We start from the raw sequence: 20,444 nt of genomic DNA, 5'->3' as shown, positions 1-20,444 counted from the left end.
ACATGTGCATATGTGTTTATAATTCAGGTGTGTTTCCTTCCCCTGCCACCAGGTGGTGCTGGGGTGTTGCAGAGGTTCGTGGAGACCCCGAGGAGTGTGCAAGTGAGGGAGGGGGTTGACGTGGCCCTCAGGTGCCGGGTGGCACACCAGCAGGGCCAGGCACAGTGGACCAAAGATGGCTTCGCTCTAGGTGAGTCACCTGACCAGGTGCTCCTGTTTCCTCTGCTTCTTCTTAGCGATGGCAACATGTTCCTAGTGCTGGCAACTTGTTCCTAGTGCTGGCAACATGTTCCTAGTGCTGGCAACATGTTCCTAGTGCTGGCAACATGTTCCTAGTGCTGGCAACTTCTTCCTAGTCCTGGCAACATGTTCCTAGTGCTGGCAACATGTTCCTAGTGCTGGCAACTTGTTCCTAGTGTTGGCAACATGTTCGTAGTGCTGGCAACATGTTCCTAGTGCTGGCAACATGTTCCTAGTGCTGGCAACATGTTCCTAGTGCTGGCAACTTGTTCCTAGTGCTGGCAACATGTTCCTAGTGCTGGCAACTTGTTCCTAGTGCTGGCAACATGTTCCTAGTCCTGGCAACATATTCCTAGTGCTGGCAACTTGTTCCTAGTGCTGGCAACATGTTCCTAGTCCTGGCAACTTGTTCATAGTCCTGGCAACATGTTCCTAGTGCTGGCAACATGTTCCTAGTGCTGGCAACTTGTTCCTAGTGCTGGCAACATGTTCCTAGTCCTGGCAACTTGTTCCTAGTCCTGGCAACTTGCTCCTAGTGCGCTGGCAACATGTTCCTAGTCCTGGCAGCTTATTCCTAGTCCTGGAAACATATTCCTAGTCCTGGCAACTTGTTCCTAGTCCTGGAAACTTGTTCCTAGTCCTGGCAACTTGTTCCTAGTCCTGGCAACTTGTTACTATATCCTGGCAACATGTTCCTAGTCCTGGCAACTTGTTCCTAGTCCTGGCAATATGTTCCTAGTCCTGGCAACTTGTTCCTAGTGTTGGCAACATGTTCCTAGTCCTGGCAACTTGTTCCTAGTCCTGGCAACATGTCCCTAGTCCTGGCAACTTGTTCCTAGTGTTGGCAACATGTTCCTAGTCCTGGCAACTTGTTCCTAGTCCTGGCAACATGTTCCTAGTCCTGGCAACTTGTTCCTAGTCCTGGCAACTTGTTCCTAGTCCTGGCAACTTGTTCCTAGTCCTGGCAACTTGTTCCTAGTCCTGGCAACTTGTTCCTAGTCCTGGCAACTTGTTCCTAGTCCTGGCAACTTGTTCCTAGTCCTGGCAACATGTTCCTAGTCCTGGCAACTTGTTCCTAGTCCTGGCAACTTGTTCCTAGTCCGGGCAACTTGTTCCTAGTCCTGGCAACTTGTTCCTAGTCCTGGCAACTTGTTCCTAGTCCTGGAAACTTGTTCCTAGTCCTGGAAACTTGTTCCTAGTCCTGGCAACTTGTTCCTAGTCCTGGCAACATGTTCCTAGTCCTGGCAACTTGTTCCTAGTGTTGGCAACATGTTCCTAGTCCTGGCAACTTGTTCCTAGTCCTGGCAACATGTTCCTAGTCCTGGCAACTTGTTCCTAGTGTTGGCAACATGTTCCTAGTCCTGGCAACTTGTTCCTAGTCCTGGCAACATGTTCCTCGTCCTGGCAACTTGCTCCTAGTCCTGGCAACTTGTTCCTAGTCCTGGCAACTTGTTCCTAGTCCTGGCAACTTGTTCCTAGTCCTGGCAACTTGTTCTTACAAACACAGGGAAATGGAAACAAAAGGTAACGAACAAAAGACTAACACAATAAGAAAACGATTTGAAGACAAACGTCACCAACAGAAAACAGACAAGATGGTAGAAAACAGACAAGATGGTAGAAAACAGACAAGATGGTAGAAAACAGACAAGATGGTAGAAAACAGACAAGATGGTAGAAAAGAAACAAAACAATAGCGGACATAAAGATAAGAAAAAATAATAACAATAAGAAGCAAACAAAACAATAAGAAACAAGTAAACATAAGAAAATAAAGATTTAAAACTAAAATAAACACTAAACCTGGTATTAAAGAGAGAATTAAACGTGTGTACATAGAAATAGTACCTATAAATACGTAATTGTGTGATAAAAGAAGAATGAGAATAAGATGCGAGAAAATACTACTACTACTACTACTACTACTACTACTAATAATAATAATAATAATAATAATAATAATAATAATAATAATAATAATAATAATAATTTTTATTTTCAGTATAGGAGACATTTTCTAAAAAATCGAAAAAGATCATAGAATGAACAGCATTTCGGACAGTTGGTCTTTTATTAAAACTAAAACATTTGGTGAAGCAGCGGAGCTGGAGAGAGTTTAACACTCGCCATGGTGCGTTTTATGTCGATTTGATATGTAGCTTTTTTTTTTTTGGGGGGGGGGGGGCTCTGAAAATCGGTGTTAGATGGAGGAGCCTTTGTGGCGTCATAATATTGGGTGAGACAAGTGGACGCCATGGACTCGTGACGCCAGTGTTGGGTGAGACAAGTGGACGCCATGGACTCGTGACGCCAGTGTTGGGTGAGACAAGTGGACGCCATGGACTCGTGACGCCAGTGTTGGGTGAGACAAGTGGACGCCATGGACTCGTGACGCCAGTGTTGGGTGAGACAAGTGGACGCCATGGACTCGTGACGCCAGTGTTGGGTGAGACAAGTGGACGCCATGGACTCGTAACGCCAGTGTTGGGTGAGACAAGTGGACGCCATGGACTCGCGACGCCAGTGTTGGGTGAGACAAGTGGACGCCATGGACTCGTGACGCCAGTGTTGGGTGAGACAAGTGGACGCCATGGACTCGCGACGCCAGGGTTGGGTGAGACAAGTGGACGCCATGGACTCGTGACGCCAGTGTTGGGTGAGACAAGTGGACGCCATGGACTCGTAACGCCAGTGTAGGGTGAGACAAGTGGACGCCATGGACTCGTGACGCCAGTGTTGGGTGAGACAAGTGGACGCCATCGACTCGTGACGCCAGTGTTGGGTGAGACAAGTGGACGCCATGGACTCGTGACGCCAGTGTTGGTGAGGCAAGTGGACGCCATGGACTCGTGACGCCAGTGTTGGGTGAGACAAGTGGACGCCATGGACTCGTGACGCCAGTGTTGGGTGAGACAAGTGGACGCCATGGACTCGTAACGCCAGTGTAGGGTGAGACAAGTGGACGCCATGGACTCGTGACGCCAGTGTTGGGTGAGACAAGTGGACGCCATGGACTCGTGACGCCAGTGTTGGGTGTGACAAGTGGACGCCATGGACTCGTGACGCCAGTGTTGGGTGAGACAAGTGGACGCCATGGACTCGTGACGCCAGTGTTGGGTGAGACAAGTGGACGCCATGGACTCGTGACGCCAGTGTTGGGTGAGACAAGTGGACGCCATGGACTCGTGACGCCAGTGTTGGGTGAGACAAGTGGACGCCATGGACTCGTGACGCCAGTGTTGGGTGAGATAAGTGGACGCCAAGTACTCGTGACGCCAGTGTTGGGTGAGATAAGTGGACGCCAAGTACTCGTGACGCCAGTGTTGGGTGAGACAAGTGGACGCCAAGTACTCGTGACGCCAGTGTTGGGTGAGACAAGTGGACGCCAAGTACTCGTGACGCCAGTGTTGGGTGAGACAAGTGGACGACATGGACTCGTGACGCCAGTGTTGGGTGAGACAAGTGGACGCCACGGACTCGTGACGCCAGTGTTGGGTGAGACAAGTGGACGCCAAGTACTCGTGACGCCAGTGTTGGGTGAGACAAGTGGACGCCACGGACTCGTGACGCCAGTGTTGGGTGAGACAAGTGGACGCCACGGACTCGTGACGCCAGTGTTGGGTGAGAAAAGTGGACGCCAAGTACTCGTCACGCCAGTGTTGGGTGAGACAAGTGGACGCCACGGACTCGTGACGCCAGTGTTGGGTGAGACAAGTGGACGCCACGGACTCGTGACGCCAGTGTTGGGTGAGACAAGTGGACGCCAAGTACTCGTGACGCCAGTGTTGGGTGAGACAAGTGGACGCCAAGTACTCGTGACGGCAGTGTTGGGTGAGACAAATGGACGCCAAGTACCCGTGACTCTGTATTTAACCAAAACGAATTATTGTAGCCATTCCAATTTGCTTCGTACTCTTGAGGAAATCTGGTCCTTGTGCCCCGGCTGCCACTAGTGGTACAGTCACATCCAGGCCCCAGCTTCAGTTCAATGGCTCACCCAGTCTTATTTCCTGTCCCGAGTGATATCTCTCTCCCCAGGGCATGCACACACACACACACACACACACACACACACACACACACACACACACACACACACACACACACACACACACACAAACACACACACAGGAAGTATTTCTTCAGTCATAGAGTTGTAAGGCAGTGGAATAGCCTAGAAAATGACGTAGTGGAGGCAGGAACCATACACAGTTTTAAGACGAGGTTTGATAAAGCTCATGGAGCGGGGAGAGAGAGGGCCTAGTAGCAACCGGTGAAGAGGCGGGGCCAGGAGCTAGGACTCGACCCCTGCAACCACAAATAGGTGAGTACAAATAGGTGAGTACACACACACACACACACACACACACACACACACACACACACACACACACACACACACACAAACACACACACAAAAACACACACACACACACAAACACACACACAAACACACACACACACAAACACACACACAAACACACACACAAACACACACACACACATACATACACACACACAAACACACACACAAACACACACACAAACACACACACAAACACACACACACACAAACACACACACACATACATACACACACACAAACACACACACAAATACACACACACAAACCCCCCACCAAACACACACACACACAAACACACACACAAACACACACACACAAACACACACACAAACACACACACACACAAACACACACACAAACACACACATACATACACACACAAACACACACACACAAACACACACACAAACACACACACAAACACACACACAAACACACACACAAACACACACATACATACACACACACAAACACACACACAAACACACACACAAACGCACACACACACAAACACACAAACACACACACACAAACGCACACGCACACACAAACACACACACATTCATACACACACAAACACACACACAAACACACACAAACACACACGCAAACACACACACAAACACACACACACATACATACACACAAACACACACACAAACACACACAAACACACACACACAAACACACACACAAACACACACACAAACACACACAAACACACACATACATACACACACACAAACACACACACAAACACACACACACACACACAGACAAACACACACACAAACACACACACAAACACACACAAACACACACATACATACACACACACAAACACACACACACACACATACACACAAACACACACACACACACACACACACACACACACACACACACACACACACACACACACACAATCTTTAAAAAAGGAGACAGACATGAAGCGTTAAACTACAGACCAGTGTCACTGACATGTATAGTATGCAAAATCATGGAGAAGATTATCAGGAGAAGAGTGGTGGAACACCTAGAAAGGAATGATCTCATCAACAGCAGCCAGCATGGTTTCAGGGACGGGAAATCCTGTGTCACAAACCTACTGGAGTTCTATGACATGGTGACAGCAGTAAGACAAGAGAGAGAGGGGTGGGTGGATTGCATTTTCTTGGACTGCAAGAAGGCGTTTGACACAGTTCCCCACAAGAGACTGGTGCAAAAACTGGAGGACCAAGCAGGGATAACAGGGAAGGCACTACAATGGATCAGGGAATACTTGTCAGGAAGACAGCAGCGAGTCATGGTACGTGGCGAGGTGTCAGAGTGGGCACCTGTGACCAGCGGGGTCCCGCAGGGGTCAGTCCTAGGACCAGTGCTGTTTCTGGTATTTGTGAACGACATGACGGAAGGAATAGACTCTGAGGTGTCCCTGTTTGCAGATGACGTGAAGTTGATGAGAAGAATACACTCGATCGAAGACCAGGCAGAACTACAAAGGGATCTGGACAGGCTGCAGACCTGGTTCAGCAATTGGCTCCTGGAGTTCAATCCCACCAAGTGCAAAGTCATGAAGATTGGGGAAGGGCAAAGAAGGCCGCAGACGGAGTACAGTCTAGGGGGTCAGAGACTACAAACCTCACTCAAGGAAAAAGATCTTGGGGTGAGTATAACACCAGGCACATCTCCTGAAGCGCACATCAACCAAATAACTGCTGCAGCATATGGGCGCCTAGCAAACCTCAGAACAGCATTCCGACATCTTAATAAGGAATCGTTCAGGACCCTGTACACCGTATACGTTAGGCCCATATTGGAGTATGCGGCACCAGTTTGGAACCCACACCTAGCCAAGCACGTAAAGAAACTAGAGAAAGTGCAAAGGTTTGCAACAAGACTAGTCCCAGAGCTAAGAGGTTTGTCCTACGAGGAGAGGTTAAGGGAAATCAACCTGACGACACTGGAGGACAGGAGAGATAGGGGGGACATGATAACGACATACAAAATACTGAGGGGAATTGACAAGGTGGACAAAGACAGGATGTTCCAGAGTTTGGACACAGCAACAAGGGGACACAGTTGGAAGCTAAAGACACAGATGAATCACAGGGATGTTAGGAAGTATTTCTTCAGCCACAGAGTAGTCAGTAAGTGGAATAGTTTGGGAAGCGATGTAGTGGAGGCAGGATCCATACATAGCTTTAAGCAGAGGTATGATAAAGCTCACGGCTCGGGGAGAGTGACCTAGTAGCGATCAGTGAAGAGGCGGGGCCAGGAGCTCGGACTCGACCCCCGCAACCTCAACTAGGTGAGTACACACACACACACACACACACACTAGGTAACAAGTGACCTACAGCTACCCTTGCTGTAACCTCTTCACCTTTTGGTCACTACTAAGCACTCGTGTGTATCTGCAGGTTTCGAGCGGGAGGTTCCTGGCTACCCTCGTTTCACCTACTTAGGTGACCCCAAAGCGGGTGAGCACCACCTACTCATCACTAGTGTGACAAGCAGAGACGAAGGGGAGTACCAGTGTCAAGTGGGACCCACTGCCACCAACCCTCCCATCTGGGCAGCTGCCAACCTCACAGTTCTCCGTAAGTCACCCCTCACACCTCTGTAACTAACCTCACAGTCAAGTAAATCACCCCTCACACCTCCGTAGCTAACCACACCTCTATCCTTTAACACCTCACGGTCGTTAAGTGTTACCCTTACCGTCCCTTACCGTCCCTTACTGTACCTTACCGTACCTTACTGTACCTTACTGTACCTTACCGTACCTTACTGTACCTTACCGTACCTTACTGTACCTTACCGTCCCTTACCGCACCTATCCGTACCTTACTGTACCTTACCGTCCCTTACGGTACCTTACTGTACCTTACCGTACCTTACTGTACCTTACTGTATCTTACCGTACCTTACTGTACCTTACTGTACCTTACCGTCCCTTACCGTACCTTACTGTACCTTACCGTCCCTTACCGTACCTTACTGTACCTTACCGTACCTTACTGTACCTTACTGTACCTTACTGTACCTTACCGTACCTTACTGTACCTTACTGTACCTTACCGTCCCTTACCGTACCTATCCGTACCTTACTGTACCTTACTGTACCTTACCGTCCCTTACCGTACCTAACCGTACCTTACCGTACCTTACTGTACCTTACTGTACCTTACCGTACCTTACTGTACCTTACTGTACCTTACCGTCCCTTACCGTACCTAACCGTACCTTACCGTACCTTACTGTACCTTACTGTTTGTGATAAAATGAGATACGAATGTTGTGTTTATATAAACATTGATAAATATTGTTATGTCCCAGAATCAAACTTAAGCAGAATATTAATATACATTTCAGCAAGCCTCAGTACCCTCATCAGAACCAAAAAATTATATACAATATTGTACTTAAAATACTCCTTTTATATTGAAAAAAAAATCCTAGTGAATTATTTTATCTGTTGCCAACAGGAGTGAATCTTTTTCTGATAATATATAACAACGATATGATGGCTTATATAGATTTGGATCCCAAGAGTATGTTGTATTAAGAAATAAAAATGTTATATTACTTCTGTTAAGTACGTAGTAGAGCAGAGATTTAGTATAATCAAATGAGATGACTGTTTCGTATTTTTCAACGTGTGTTGTGTTAGTACCACCAGTGAGCATCATGATGGAGGGCGAGAGTGACGGCTCAGTACTGGAGGTGACGGAGGGTGAGAATATTACCCTCCACTGTGTGGTCACTGGAGCCACACCTCCACCCACTGTACACTGGTACTTGGGTCCTCGCCTCGTAGATTCAGGTAGGTCAGAACAGAGTCAAGTTCTCTGAATTACCTCTTTTTGTGCTCCATGAACGTTTTTTTGTGTTCTGAGACGATTCTTGTGTCATAAGATCACGCCCCAATTTTTTTTCAGTGAAAGTTGTCTTAATTATATCCATACCCGAGTCTTGACATATTTAAGAAACTTCTTTTTAAAAAACCTGTATAAAGAGTTTATTTTATCTGTAACTACTTGTTTAATTAATAGAAGTTCCGACTCTGGCAACGTTTGTCAAGTGGACGACGAGGCTACTAATGATGTTATTTGTGTATATTATGACAAACTTTTTTATATGAGCATTGTAATTATCATTATTAATTACTGACAGCTGGTAGGAGTTATTACTTACATGAACTGTACTCACCTAATTGTGGTTGCAGGGGTCGAGACTCAGCTCCTGGCCCCGCCTCTTCACTGATCGCTACTAGGTCCTCTCCCTCTCTGCTTCCTGAGCTATGTCATACCTCTTCTTAAAACTATGTATGGTTCCTGCCTCCACTACTTCACTTGCTTCCAGTTGTGACCCCTTGTTTTTGTGTCCCCTCTCTGGAACATCCTGTCTTTGTCCACCTTGTCTATTTCTCGAAGTATCTTGTATGTCGTTATCATGTCTCCCCTGACCCTTCTGTCCTCCAGTGTCGTCAGTCCGATTTGTGTGTGTGTGTGTGTGTGTGTGTGTGTGTGTGTGTATCACTATTTTCTCTGCGGTAAATTATTTATAATTATCGTAATCATAAGGAATTGCTAAACTTGGGAAGTAATCAATTTTGATTCGATGAAGTGAAAAGGCAACTCCAGTTCCTTGGATCAAGACCACTTCCCCATTTTGAAGGATGACGAGGTAGCCTCATCATATGCGAATTTAGTGTTTTTTTTTTTATATAATAAAAACGAGTCTGTCTTTAACAATAGTAGTAATTAACCCAGCTCGCCTCCATTTCATATTTCCCCCTCGGACATGCTACCTGATATCGACCCAAGACGTTCTTTTACGTACTTCCTTGATTCCTTCAGGTGTTCTACGCCTCCAAAGTCTCCCTGAATGAGCCTTGATACTGCTGGAGATGCCACGGCTAAATTCTTACCAACACGCTTCTCATCACTGAGATTGAACTTCATTCATTTGTTGAATGACGGAGGACGTTTGTCCAGGACTTCCTACTGTTTCTTGCACTCGTCAGTCATTACTGTGGAACTCCATTTGTTAATTGTTGCTCTCTGAGGAGTCTTTTTCTTACTCCTACTTTCTACCTTCTATTCCTTAGGTATTTTTCTTATCCAGTTAAGTACCTTCCCTGTCATCTCAATCTATTTTTCTGTTTCGTACTGAGGATCAAAAAAATAATGGGATCATTTTCGTTCATTAGATGTAATATATTGAGCCTGTACCACGAGACTACGTACAAAAATTTCTTCACTCACACCAACTCATTTTTTTCCGTAGCAATCATCCCGTGCATCCTTAACACGTAATTTTCGTTAACGTTAGTAAGCCAGAGAAGTTTCTTTGACGCTACACAGCGCAGGTGGAGTCGCAGGTGGTGCAGTCGTCGGTGCCTCACAGGTGGAGCATGAGAAGCCAGTTGGTGCTGACAGCCGAAGCTGAAGACGACGGTCAGAGAGTGACCTGCCGGGGTGAGCACCCAGCAATGGTGGCACCAGCAGCTCTCAGTGCCTCACGCACCCTGGCCGTCCTCCGTGAGTACTTCACTTTATTAACAAAATTAGATATGATTGTGTTATGCGGCTGCTCAATTCTATTTGCTAGTTAAACCATCATATTAAAAGCTAGTTCAGGAAAGGGCTATTATTTTGACTGTCGGTCCACATAGCAAGTTTAGACAACCTTAGCGGGCTACACATATCGACGTAAAATTGTAAATATTTAAACCATACCACGGGCGGGGATGGAACCCGAGATCAGAGTCTCAAAACTCCAGACCGTGGCTAGCTGGTCCAGTGGCTAACGCGACGGTCTGGAGTTTTGAGACTCTGATCGCGGTTTCTATCCCCACCCGTGGTATGGTTTGTTTGCAATCGTGTCATTACGATTTCGTGAGTCATGTTAACGGCTTTGAGGGGACTTGAGCTAGAGTTCGTCACGGCCACGCTAGCTGGAGATTCGTCTGTAAAAACTTGCATTTGTGGTCACAGTGGTGCCTATGCTAACCTTCCTATGGTGTAGAAATATACCTAGTTGGACGAATCTTATTGTGGCTAGCTTGTCCAGTGGCTAACACGACGGTCTGGAGTTTTGTGACTCTCTGATCGTGGGTTCTATCCCCGCCCGTGGTATGGTTTGTTTGCAATCGTGTCATTACGATTTCGTGAGTCATGTAAATATTTAATAAGAGCTCAAGTTTAAGTGCGACCAGCATTGCCAGGTCTCCCTGTTTTGAGTGTCACATATCTCTTTCTAATGAGGACATAATGAAGAGGAATTCTTTCTTAAATTGGAGATAATAAATTCTCTTAAATTTCTGGACACAATGGCGAGCCGGATATGTCTCGTGGACCGTATTTTGTTCATCCCTGCTTTACCTGGAGTCTGCCTGGAGGGTGTCCCGGGGTCAGCGCCCCCGCTGCCCAGTCCTTGACCAGACCTTTAGATACTAGTTGCTGATACATTTATTTTATTGATAAAGACAGATGATTTCAAAATATTGGTTGTTTACAGAGATGAAAGGGGGCGAAGACCTGCTTGTAAGAGAGAGAGAGAGAGAGAGAGAGAGAGAGAGAGAGAGAGAGAGAGAGAGAGAGAGAGAGAGAGAGAGAGAGAGAGAGAGAGATAATCTTGAATAACATGCAAATAAATATTATTCATTGATCTACACTCATAAATCATACCAGCTCTGGTGTACCGCAGATGCCCCCAGCACGCCCGTCATCAGTGGGTATTTACCAGGCGAGGTACTAGTGTCTGGGGAGCACCGTACCCTCACCTGCCGTGTGTCGGGGGGCAACCCGCGCCCCTCCCTCCTGTGGTACCGCAGTGGTCGCCTCCTCGACGACACCTTCTCCAGCGACGCCGGCGGTAGTGTCAACACATACAACCTGTTGGTGACATCAACAGAGGATAATGCCCAATATGAGTGCCGAGCCATGAACCAGTTGATGGAGCAGCCATTGATGGCTAACATCACCCTCACCGTCCACTGTAAGATCAATTATTATTATTATTATTATTATTGTTGTTGTTCTTTTTATTGTTACCGTTGTTTCATTATTAGATATACCCGAACGGGAACCTTTAAGCTGTTGCCTGATTTTTTTGAGAACTTGAGAACGTCTCATCGTATCGGCTTCAAATTTTAAAAGTTTTAACGCTGGTCTACTGTAATTAGGAAATGATTCAGGCAACTAGTGGCATGTGAAGATGACTTCTGCTCACTGTTATACAGACCATTCTCGGATTTGGTTTACATGCGATAACTTGAGAGAATCTCTTCCGCTAGGTTTCAAACTTTTAACACTGGTGTATCCTACTTAGAAGGCTGGGATTGTTGCTGGCACGTGTAGGCAATAATTTACTAATTTTATTTTTAAAATGGTAAACTTTTTGTTTGTGTAATAACATGAGTAGGTCTCTTCTGGACACCTTCAGTCTTTAATTATGGTAATTATAGACAGGATACGTAATTAGTTCAGGTTTTGCAGATGCAAATTTGCCACTTTTCTAGGTTAGGTTAGGTAAGGTTCGTCATGAAACAAGACAAGTGTTTCCTGACGGGGGGTCTTAGTCATATGATGACCCACAGCCGGAACTTTTGGTCATCTAACCAAGACCTTCCACTGGCTTACCAGTCCATCCCTCTAAAAATTATGGTTATAAGTATTTTCCATACATCGTTAATATACGTGAACTCGTTGGATTCCGAGAAAAATCTATAGGATGCCTCTTCCGATCGACCTCAAACTTTTCGTAATGGTAGGCGTGGCTTAAAGGTTCTCATTAATTTTGAACAGTTACAGTTTTAATTTGCCCATTTTAGTAAACAAACTGGTTTGTATGGAGCAACTAGAGACTACCTCCTGTGACTATTATTGTGTATATGACACCTCAGACCCACCACTGGAGGTGAGTGTATTGGGACCATCCCGGGTGGAAGCTGGTACCTCTGTCTCTCTCACCTGTGTTACATCAGAAGCCAACCCTCCAGCCTCCCTCACCTGGCTCATCCAAGGTATGTGGCTCACATTACCTCTTACTACTTATCTATTGGTAATTACCTGATGTACTTACCTACTGGTAGCTGCTTATTGTAGTTAGCCGGGTACCTAATTACTGCTACACGACCATAGGTCTCCAACCAAAGTTCTCGAGATGTGGACAGATTGATGACATTACTGAACGTGTATGTGTGTGTGTGTACTCACCTAATTGTGGTTGTAGGGGTCAATACTCAGCTTCTGGCCCCGCCTCTTCACTTATCGCTACTTTGTCCTCTCTCTCTCTCTCTCTGCTCCCTGAGCTTTATCATACCTTGTCTTAAAGCTATGTATGGTTCCTGCCTCCACTACATCACTTGCTAGACTATTCCACTTCCTGACGACTCTATGACTGAAGAAATACTTCCCAACATCCTTTTGACTCGTCTGAGTCTTCAGCTTCCAATTGTGACCCCTTGTTTCTGTGTCCCCTCTCTGGAACATCCTGTCTCTGTCCACCTTATCTATTCCACGCAGTATTTTGTATGTCGTTATCATGTCTCTCCTAAACCCCCCCTGTCCTCCAGTGTCGTCAGGCCGATTTCCCTTAACCTTTCTTCGTAGGACATTCCCCTTAGCTCCGGAACTAGCCTTGTTGCAAACCTTTGCACTTTCTCTAATTTCTTGACGTGCTTGACCAGGTGTGGGTTCCAAACTGGTGCTGCATACTCCAGTATGGGCCTGACGTACACGGTGTGTGTGTGTGTGTGTGTGTGTGTGTAAATAATATATCATGTAAGATTATGTCTCTCATAGATAAACAGTGATTTATAAGGATGAAGTTAAACATTTTATGGAATAGTTCAGATATAATATTTTGATATTTAAAAACGGAGAAGTGGATATATAAGTAGAGAAAACGATGATGATAATAATAATAATAATAATAATGAACACACATAAGTAATAATAATATACAAAATTAAATAAACTCTTAAATATATTTACAGAATAAAAGGAGTTAGCTAAGTTAATAAGTATAATAATAACAGTTGACAATAGGAGGAGGAGGATTACTAAGAGGATTGAGAGGCGGGCAGTGGATGTTAATCCCTTAAACAAGAGCATCAGCCACACACTCTGCTGTAGGTGAAGCTGTGTCGTCGCCAGCAGCGGTGGTAAGCCAGGTGAGGTCTGGAGGGTGGGTGAGCAGGTCGAGGCTGGTACAGAAGGTGCAGGAGAGCCACCTGCGGGAGGACACCCACCAGCTGCAGGTGGTGTGTAAGGCACAACACCCAGTACTGGCACGACCCATGTACAAGACGTTTCTTCTAAGTGTGACTGGTGAGTTGTAGAGGAAGGTACACCCACTATGGTATACCAACTTTAGACGAGGTTCTAAGAACCGCCGCTGAATTCTACAAAATATTCATACAAGAATGGCGACCTTCAAGGAAGCCAAAAAACTAATTTCAATTTTGTAATTCATTTAAATGAGTCTCTCAGAAACCAGATATTTTAGCTAAGAACCTTTACTCTGTTTTAGCTAAGAACCTCTATTCTATTTTCCTAAGAACCTCTGTTCTATTTTGGCTAAGAACCCCTATTCTATTTTGCTAAGAACCTATATTTTATTTTGGCCAAAAACCTCTGATTTTTTTGCTAAGAACCTCTGAATAATTTTTGCTAAGAACCTCTTTTATTTATTTTTTTTTTTTGATAAAAGCCTCTTATTTTTTTGATAAGAACCTCTGTTGTATTTTTGCTAAGAACTTTTTTGGTTAATGCAAAACACGAACATCTGATATATTTAAGTCAAGATAAATCCTGTGGACGACCAGAAATTTTAAGATTATACGAAGAATTATTAACTTTGTTTAATTTTGTTTACAAATGAACTAAAGGAAATGTTAAATATAATTTATGATTATTATTTTTCTCCAACCTCCTTTCCTTCTTTCTATTATCCCTCTTCCTCCTTCGTCTCCTCCTCGCCCTACGTCTCGTCTTCCTTGTCCTATCTCTCTTCTACCTCTCATTCCCTTACCTCTTCATTCGCTCTTCTTCCCATATTTCTTCCTCCTATCTTCTTTTCTCTTCTATTCTCCTTTTCTCTATCCATCCTCTCTTCCTACTTTATCTTTTCCTCTCCACTCTGCCTCTTCATTCCTTTTCATCCTCTTCTGTTCTTCCGCCGGTGCCAGAGCCAGCAGGGCCACCTGTACTGGAGGGTGACCTCACACAGGAGGTCACCCAAGGTACCTGGCTTAACCTCACCTGTTCTGCGGCTGGAGGTCACCCGCAACCCACCCTCAGGTAGGTACTGTTGTTGTTGTTAGTCTTTTCTTGTTGTTGTTGTTGGTAGTGGTGGTGATAGAATTGTTGGTGGTGGTAGCAGTGTTGTTGTTGGTAGTGGTGGTGATAGAATTGTTGGTGGTGGTAGTAGTGTTGTTGTTGGTAGTGGTGGTGATAGAATTGTTGTTGTTGGTGGTAGAAGTATTGTTATTGTTGTTTGTAGTTGTTTTTGTTGCTATTGGCTGCTATAGGCAGTGGTGTGTACTCTCAGGGTTGTGAACCGGGGGTCGAGTCGCAGCTCCTTGTGGTTGTAGGTTTTTCGAGGAAGGTGGGGGTGGAGGGTTATCTGAAACTGCAGTTATCGTCCGCTTCTTTGGATCAAACCTGGCTAATTCTCTCCCTCTCATTCCCCAAGGGATGTATGACCCCTACATATTTAGCGCTTCCCCTACATATAATGAATCAACAACAACAATAATTAAGAATAGTAATAATAATATTTATAATTATAATAATAATAGTATTTATAATATTAATAATAATGTTAATGCTAACAAGTAAAAATAATAATATTAATGCTAACAATAGTAGTAGTGATAATAATAATAATAATAATAATAATAATAATCATTGTGTGCCTCTGACAGGATGTATAAAGATGGTGTGTTAATACCAACGAAGGTGGTGCAGGAGGGGGCGGTGACCCGCGTCAGGGGTCAAGTGAAGGTCACACCAGCTGATAACGGGTCAGAGGTTAAGTGTGAGGTCACCAGTGCTGCCAGCGGGTCACCCAAGGTCACCTCCAGGACGCTCACTGTCAAGTGTAAGTTCTCGGTGTAGTAATAGATACAAAACTGGGTCATCCTGTTCATGGAGGCTCGATACTCCGTCCGTGTGGGTGACCGTATCCATGGAGGCTCGATACTCCGTCCGTGTGGATCATCCCCACATCTCATTTTTATTACATTCATGGGGTAATTACTAAACCCACAAGGGTTGCACAAAGCCTGGGGAAATGAGAGGGGAGTGGGGTAGATCAGGTTTAATCCGAGGAACTGGAGGATAACTCCAATTCCTGGATTAAGAACTCTTTGAGAGCACCAAGGTACTGTCTCACTGACGTGTTCTCTACTACAGTCGCGCCGCTGGAAGTGTCTGTGAGGGCAGTGCCCAGTACCTCCCAGGTGGGGCAGGTGGTGAGGCTCACCTGCCTGGCCTCCTCCAGCCACCCCCCAGCCACCATCACCTGGACGTCAGGAGACGTCACCTTGCAGGGGGACGTCACCTACTCCACACCTGCCGCGTTTGGTGGCACCAGCAGTAGGTGAGTAGGCTGGCACCTCACTACAAAGGCACGAGGTAAGTAGATCGAAACTCCTGTTCATGTGGCACTCGGGTATCCCAAAGTCACCTAAGTGTTACACATGTGTCTTATCAATGTACTTGCACTGTGTACCATCAATAATATATCACTTCTGTTTACGTCAGTTGTGTGGCACCAGGCGAATAGAAAATTTGGCACCTGGCTCTCTAATATCCCTTTACTGTTTTCAAATCACCCCATTTTTTCCTTTAGCGCTACATGACTTAATTACTAAAGCATTCCTATGTGTGTGTCAACAGGTCAGAGCTGCAGGTGAACACAACGGCTGAGGACAACGGTAGAGTGTTGGTGTGTCAAGCTCACAACGGTGTGGGCACCCCCGTCAGCAAGCACGTCACTCTTAACGTCTTACGTGTGTAAACTGCAGTCATATGTGTTATGATATTCTCTCTCTCTCTCTCTCTCTCTCTCTCTCTCTCTCTCTCTCTCTCTCTCTCTCTCTCTCTCTCTCTCTCTCTCTCTCTCTCTCTCTCTCTCTCGTTATCTACCAGCCTATCTCGCTATCTACCCGTTTTTTAATCACATGTAATATGATGAACCATACCCCCGGCCGGGATTGAACCCGCGGTCAGTCTCAAAACTCCAGCCCGTCGCGTTAGCCGGGCTGGAGTTTTGAGACTCTATGACCGCGGGTTCAATCCCGGCCGGGGGTATGGTTTATTTGCAATCGTGTCATTACGATTTCTTAAGTCATGTAATATGATGTTTTGTTGTGAATAAATTGTATTAACACTCCCGATGTAATTTCACAGTGCACTGTAGAACCCTCTTATGACTGTAAATGATGACTTAGATATATGCACAACTGTTAGAGATGAGGTAATCAGTCCCTCAGATTTGCACGATTCTGTGCAGAAGACGTTGTTAGATAAGGTGTCAGTCCCTCAACCCTGAAGGTGCTCAATACCTTAACCTTGATAAATCAAGATCAAGGTACTGGAAGGTCACAGACTCAGACCTTAGAAGGAAGATGGAGCCTCGAACGTTTTACACATTGTTTTTCTCGGGATTTAAATTTGAAATGTTTGAAAGTAATGTTGCCATCTCTGCTGCCCGCAGACCCACCTGTGTGGAGAGAGAAGCCAGTCTCACATCTGGACGTTCTGGAAGGCACTCGGGTCGTGCTCACTGCCTTCGCCACAGCCAATCCTGGCCCCGTCAGGTTAGCACTAAAGTACATATTTTATTTTATTAACCATAACACAGAAGTGAAATATTTGATGGATGAAGATTTATCATCTTCATTTAAACCAAAAGCAAAACTTGTAGGCTCCTTCGCCCATGGAGTGTTAGGGAGACGGAGTCACCCAAGAACAGTCAGTAGATTCCATAATGAATCTTGGAGCATCAGCATAATTTAAAAGTAATGAAGGTCAGTGTCTCTTGCCTGTACTTGGTTTAGCCTGTACTTATTTATTTTTTTATAAATAAAATTAGGTACACCCAAAATGTACTGCTACCCTACTCTAATTACGTAATGCTGGTAGGAAGTACCTCTGTTACCCTGATCTGTTCCATCAAACAACACAAGTTTCATACCCAAGTTACGAAATCTGTCGACTTGAGCCCGGAGATCACAATAGGGTGGTGACAGTATTGTCAAATATTCCACTATGGGTTCAGTAGCTACGACATCTTTAAAAGTTTTCTTCCAACAGGACTGGGGTCACTTATATACTGTCATTGCCTACAGGTACTGGTGGAGTCGAGGGAACGAGAGGCTGTCAAGTTCCGGTGGTGAGCTAAGTCTGGGAATGGTCACCAGACATATGACTGCCAACTACACCGTCACCGCCTACACCAGTAGTGGAGAAATCAACACCTCCTTCTACATCAACGTCCAGTGTAGGTGTAGCAGCAATGTCAAAACTGAATGTTTTTTAGCCTGTTGATCTCAGGTATTAATGTATAATGCAGCTGGTAGAAGGTAAACAGGAACTTAAGTTCTGGTGTTGACCTCCCGTGAAGCAAGACATGGCTTGTAAACAATCAAAACAGCAATTGCTTATTTTATTTTATCTTAATATATTGTTATCTCAGGTTGGAGTATGTGAGTATATCAGTGCTGCAGCTGATCTGAGCAATGTTTAACTCAAGATAATAACTGATGAGAGATTAGGAAAATGTGCAGCTGAGTATCGAAATGTTTGACTTCCATCATATAGTGCCTAAATCACAGTCTATCTGGGAATTTGATTTCGTAGTCAGTCTGGTGGAAAGTTGGGAGAACCTGGAATGATTATTGTTAGCTGATATTGAACCCCTGAGGTGTCTAGATTGATGATCAAGCGAGTGTCATGAACCCCTGACGTGTCTAGATTGATGATCAAGTGAGGCGTGAACCCCTGAGGTGTCTAGATTGATGACCCAGCGGGTATCATGAACCCCTGAGGTGTCTAGATTGACAAGAGTGGGTGTTACTCCGTCACTCTTAAAGAATTTGAGAAACTCAAGATGGCTGCTGCAGAGGTCACTGATCATTAATGAATACTAAAAGATACAGGGATCAACATTAATATTGAGTATTTTAATCAAATTTATCCTTTATAAGGATTTCGGGTAAAGAAAGTCAACGACTGTACCACCTTCCTGCTGATAAGGATGTCGGTAGGATGATTCAATATAAATCGTATGTCCACTTTACAGTAAAGCAGCGGTTGAGGCAGTAAGATACTTGTCTTCCCAACACTTACCTTCCCAACACTTACCTTCCCAACACTTACCTTCCCAACACTTACCTTCCCAACACTTACCTTCCCAACACTTACCTTCCCAACACTTTCCTTCCCAACACTTTCCTTCCCAACACTTTCCTTCCCAACACTTACCTTCCCAACACTTACCTTCCCAACACTTTCCTTCCCAACACTTTCCTTCCCAACACTTTCCTTCCCAACACTTACCTTCCCAACACTTTCCTTCCCAACACTTTCCTTCCCAACACTTTCCTTCCCAACACTTACCTTCCCAACACTTTCCTTCCCAACACTTACCTTCCCAACACTTTCCTTCCCAACACTTTCCTTCCCAACACTTACCTTCCCAACACTTACCTTCCCAACACTTACCTTCCCAACACTTTCCTTCCCAACACTTTCCTTCCCAACACTTTCCTTCCCAACACTTTCCTTCCCAACACTTACCTTCCCAACACTTTCCTTCCCAACACTTTCCTTCCCAACACTTTCCTTCCCAACACTTACCTTCCCAACACTTTCCTTCCCAACACTTACCTTCCCAACACTTACCTTCCCAACACTTACCTTCCCAACACTTACCTTCCCAACACTTTCCTTCCCAACGCTTGCCTTCCCAACACTTACCTTCCCAACACTTACCTTCCCAACACTTTCCTTCCCAACACTTGTCTTCCCAATACTTGCCTTCCCAACACTTTCCTTCCCAACGCTTGCCTTCCCAACACTTGCATTCCCAACACTTTCCTTCCCAACATTTTCCTTCCCAACACTTTCCTTCCCAACGCTTGCCTTCCCAACACTTACCTTCCCAACACTTACCTTCCCAACACTTTCCTTCCCAACGCTTGCCTTCCCAACACTTACCTTCCTTCCCAACACTTACCTTCCCAACACTTTCCTTCCCAACGCTTGCCTTCCCAACACTTGCCTTCCCAACACTTGCCTTCCCAACACTTTCCTTCCCAACACTTGCCTTCCCAACACTTTCTTTCCCAACTCTTGCCTTCTAAACTCTTACGTTCACAACACTTGCCTTCCCAACACTTGCCTTCCCAACACTTGCCTTCCCAACACTTTCCTTCCCAACACTTGCCTTCCCAACACTTGCCTTCCCAACACTTTCCTTCCCAACACTTGCCTTCCCAACACTTGCCTTCCCAACACTTGCCTTCCCAACACTTGCCTTCCCAACACTTGCCTTCCCAACACTTTCCTTCCCAACACCTGCCTTCCCAACACTTTCCTTCCCAACACTTGCCTTCCCAACACTTTCCTTCCCAACACTTGCCTTCTGGTGTATATCCAATGACTTATCTCTCGCAATAGGCTAAAATACTCTATACATCAAACTTAAACAGGCTGGAATACAGAATAAATGCTCTATAGAGAACTGTCATATTGATAGCTCTCTTGATTACCCAAATACAAATGATAGGTGTTCTCTAAGCGAAAATCTGGGA

General features: G+C 45.3%; 1 protein-coding gene across 4 annotated transcripts in view; it reads left to right on the top strand.

Annotated features, from left to right (window-relative positions):
• LOC128695878 (nephrin) overlaps positions 1-20,444 on the top strand; it is a 40,059-nt gene that overhangs the window by 3,860 nt on the left and 15,755 nt on the right. For all 4 annotated transcript variants that reach the window (XM_070092926.1, XM_053786799.2, XM_053786798.2 and 1 more), the window contains exons 3-15: positions 53-190; positions 7,030-7,209; positions 8,283-8,435; positions 9,979-10,155; positions 11,324-11,614; positions 12,522-12,641; positions 13,756-13,950; positions 14,811-14,922; positions 15,549-15,724; positions 16,039-16,225; positions 16,525-16,637; positions 17,345-17,447; positions 17,979-18,130. In XM_070092926.1, coding sequence (XP_069949027.1) covers positions 53-190; positions 7,030-7,209; positions 8,283-8,435; positions 9,979-10,155; positions 11,324-11,614; positions 12,522-12,641; positions 13,756-13,950; positions 14,811-14,922; positions 15,549-15,724; positions 16,039-16,225; positions 16,525-16,637; positions 17,345-17,447; positions 17,979-18,130 — 2,097 coding nt within the window. The remainder of the gene's footprint in view (positions 1-52; positions 191-7,029; positions 7,210-8,282; positions 8,436-9,978; positions 10,156-11,323; positions 11,615-12,521; positions 12,642-13,755; positions 13,951-14,810; positions 14,923-15,548; positions 15,725-16,038; positions 16,226-16,524; positions 16,638-17,344; positions 17,448-17,978; positions 18,131-20,444) is intronic.

This window comes from Cherax quadricarinatus, chromosome 41 (genome assembly GCF_038502225.1).
Source record: "Cherax quadricarinatus isolate ZL_2023a chromosome 41, ASM3850222v1, whole genome shotgun sequence".
Taxonomy (NCBI): Eukaryota; Metazoa; Arthropoda; class Malacostraca; order Decapoda; family Parastacidae; genus Cherax; species Cherax quadricarinatus.
Note: the sequence above shows the minus strand (reverse complement) of the source record. Positions and strands in the feature narration are given on the sequence as shown.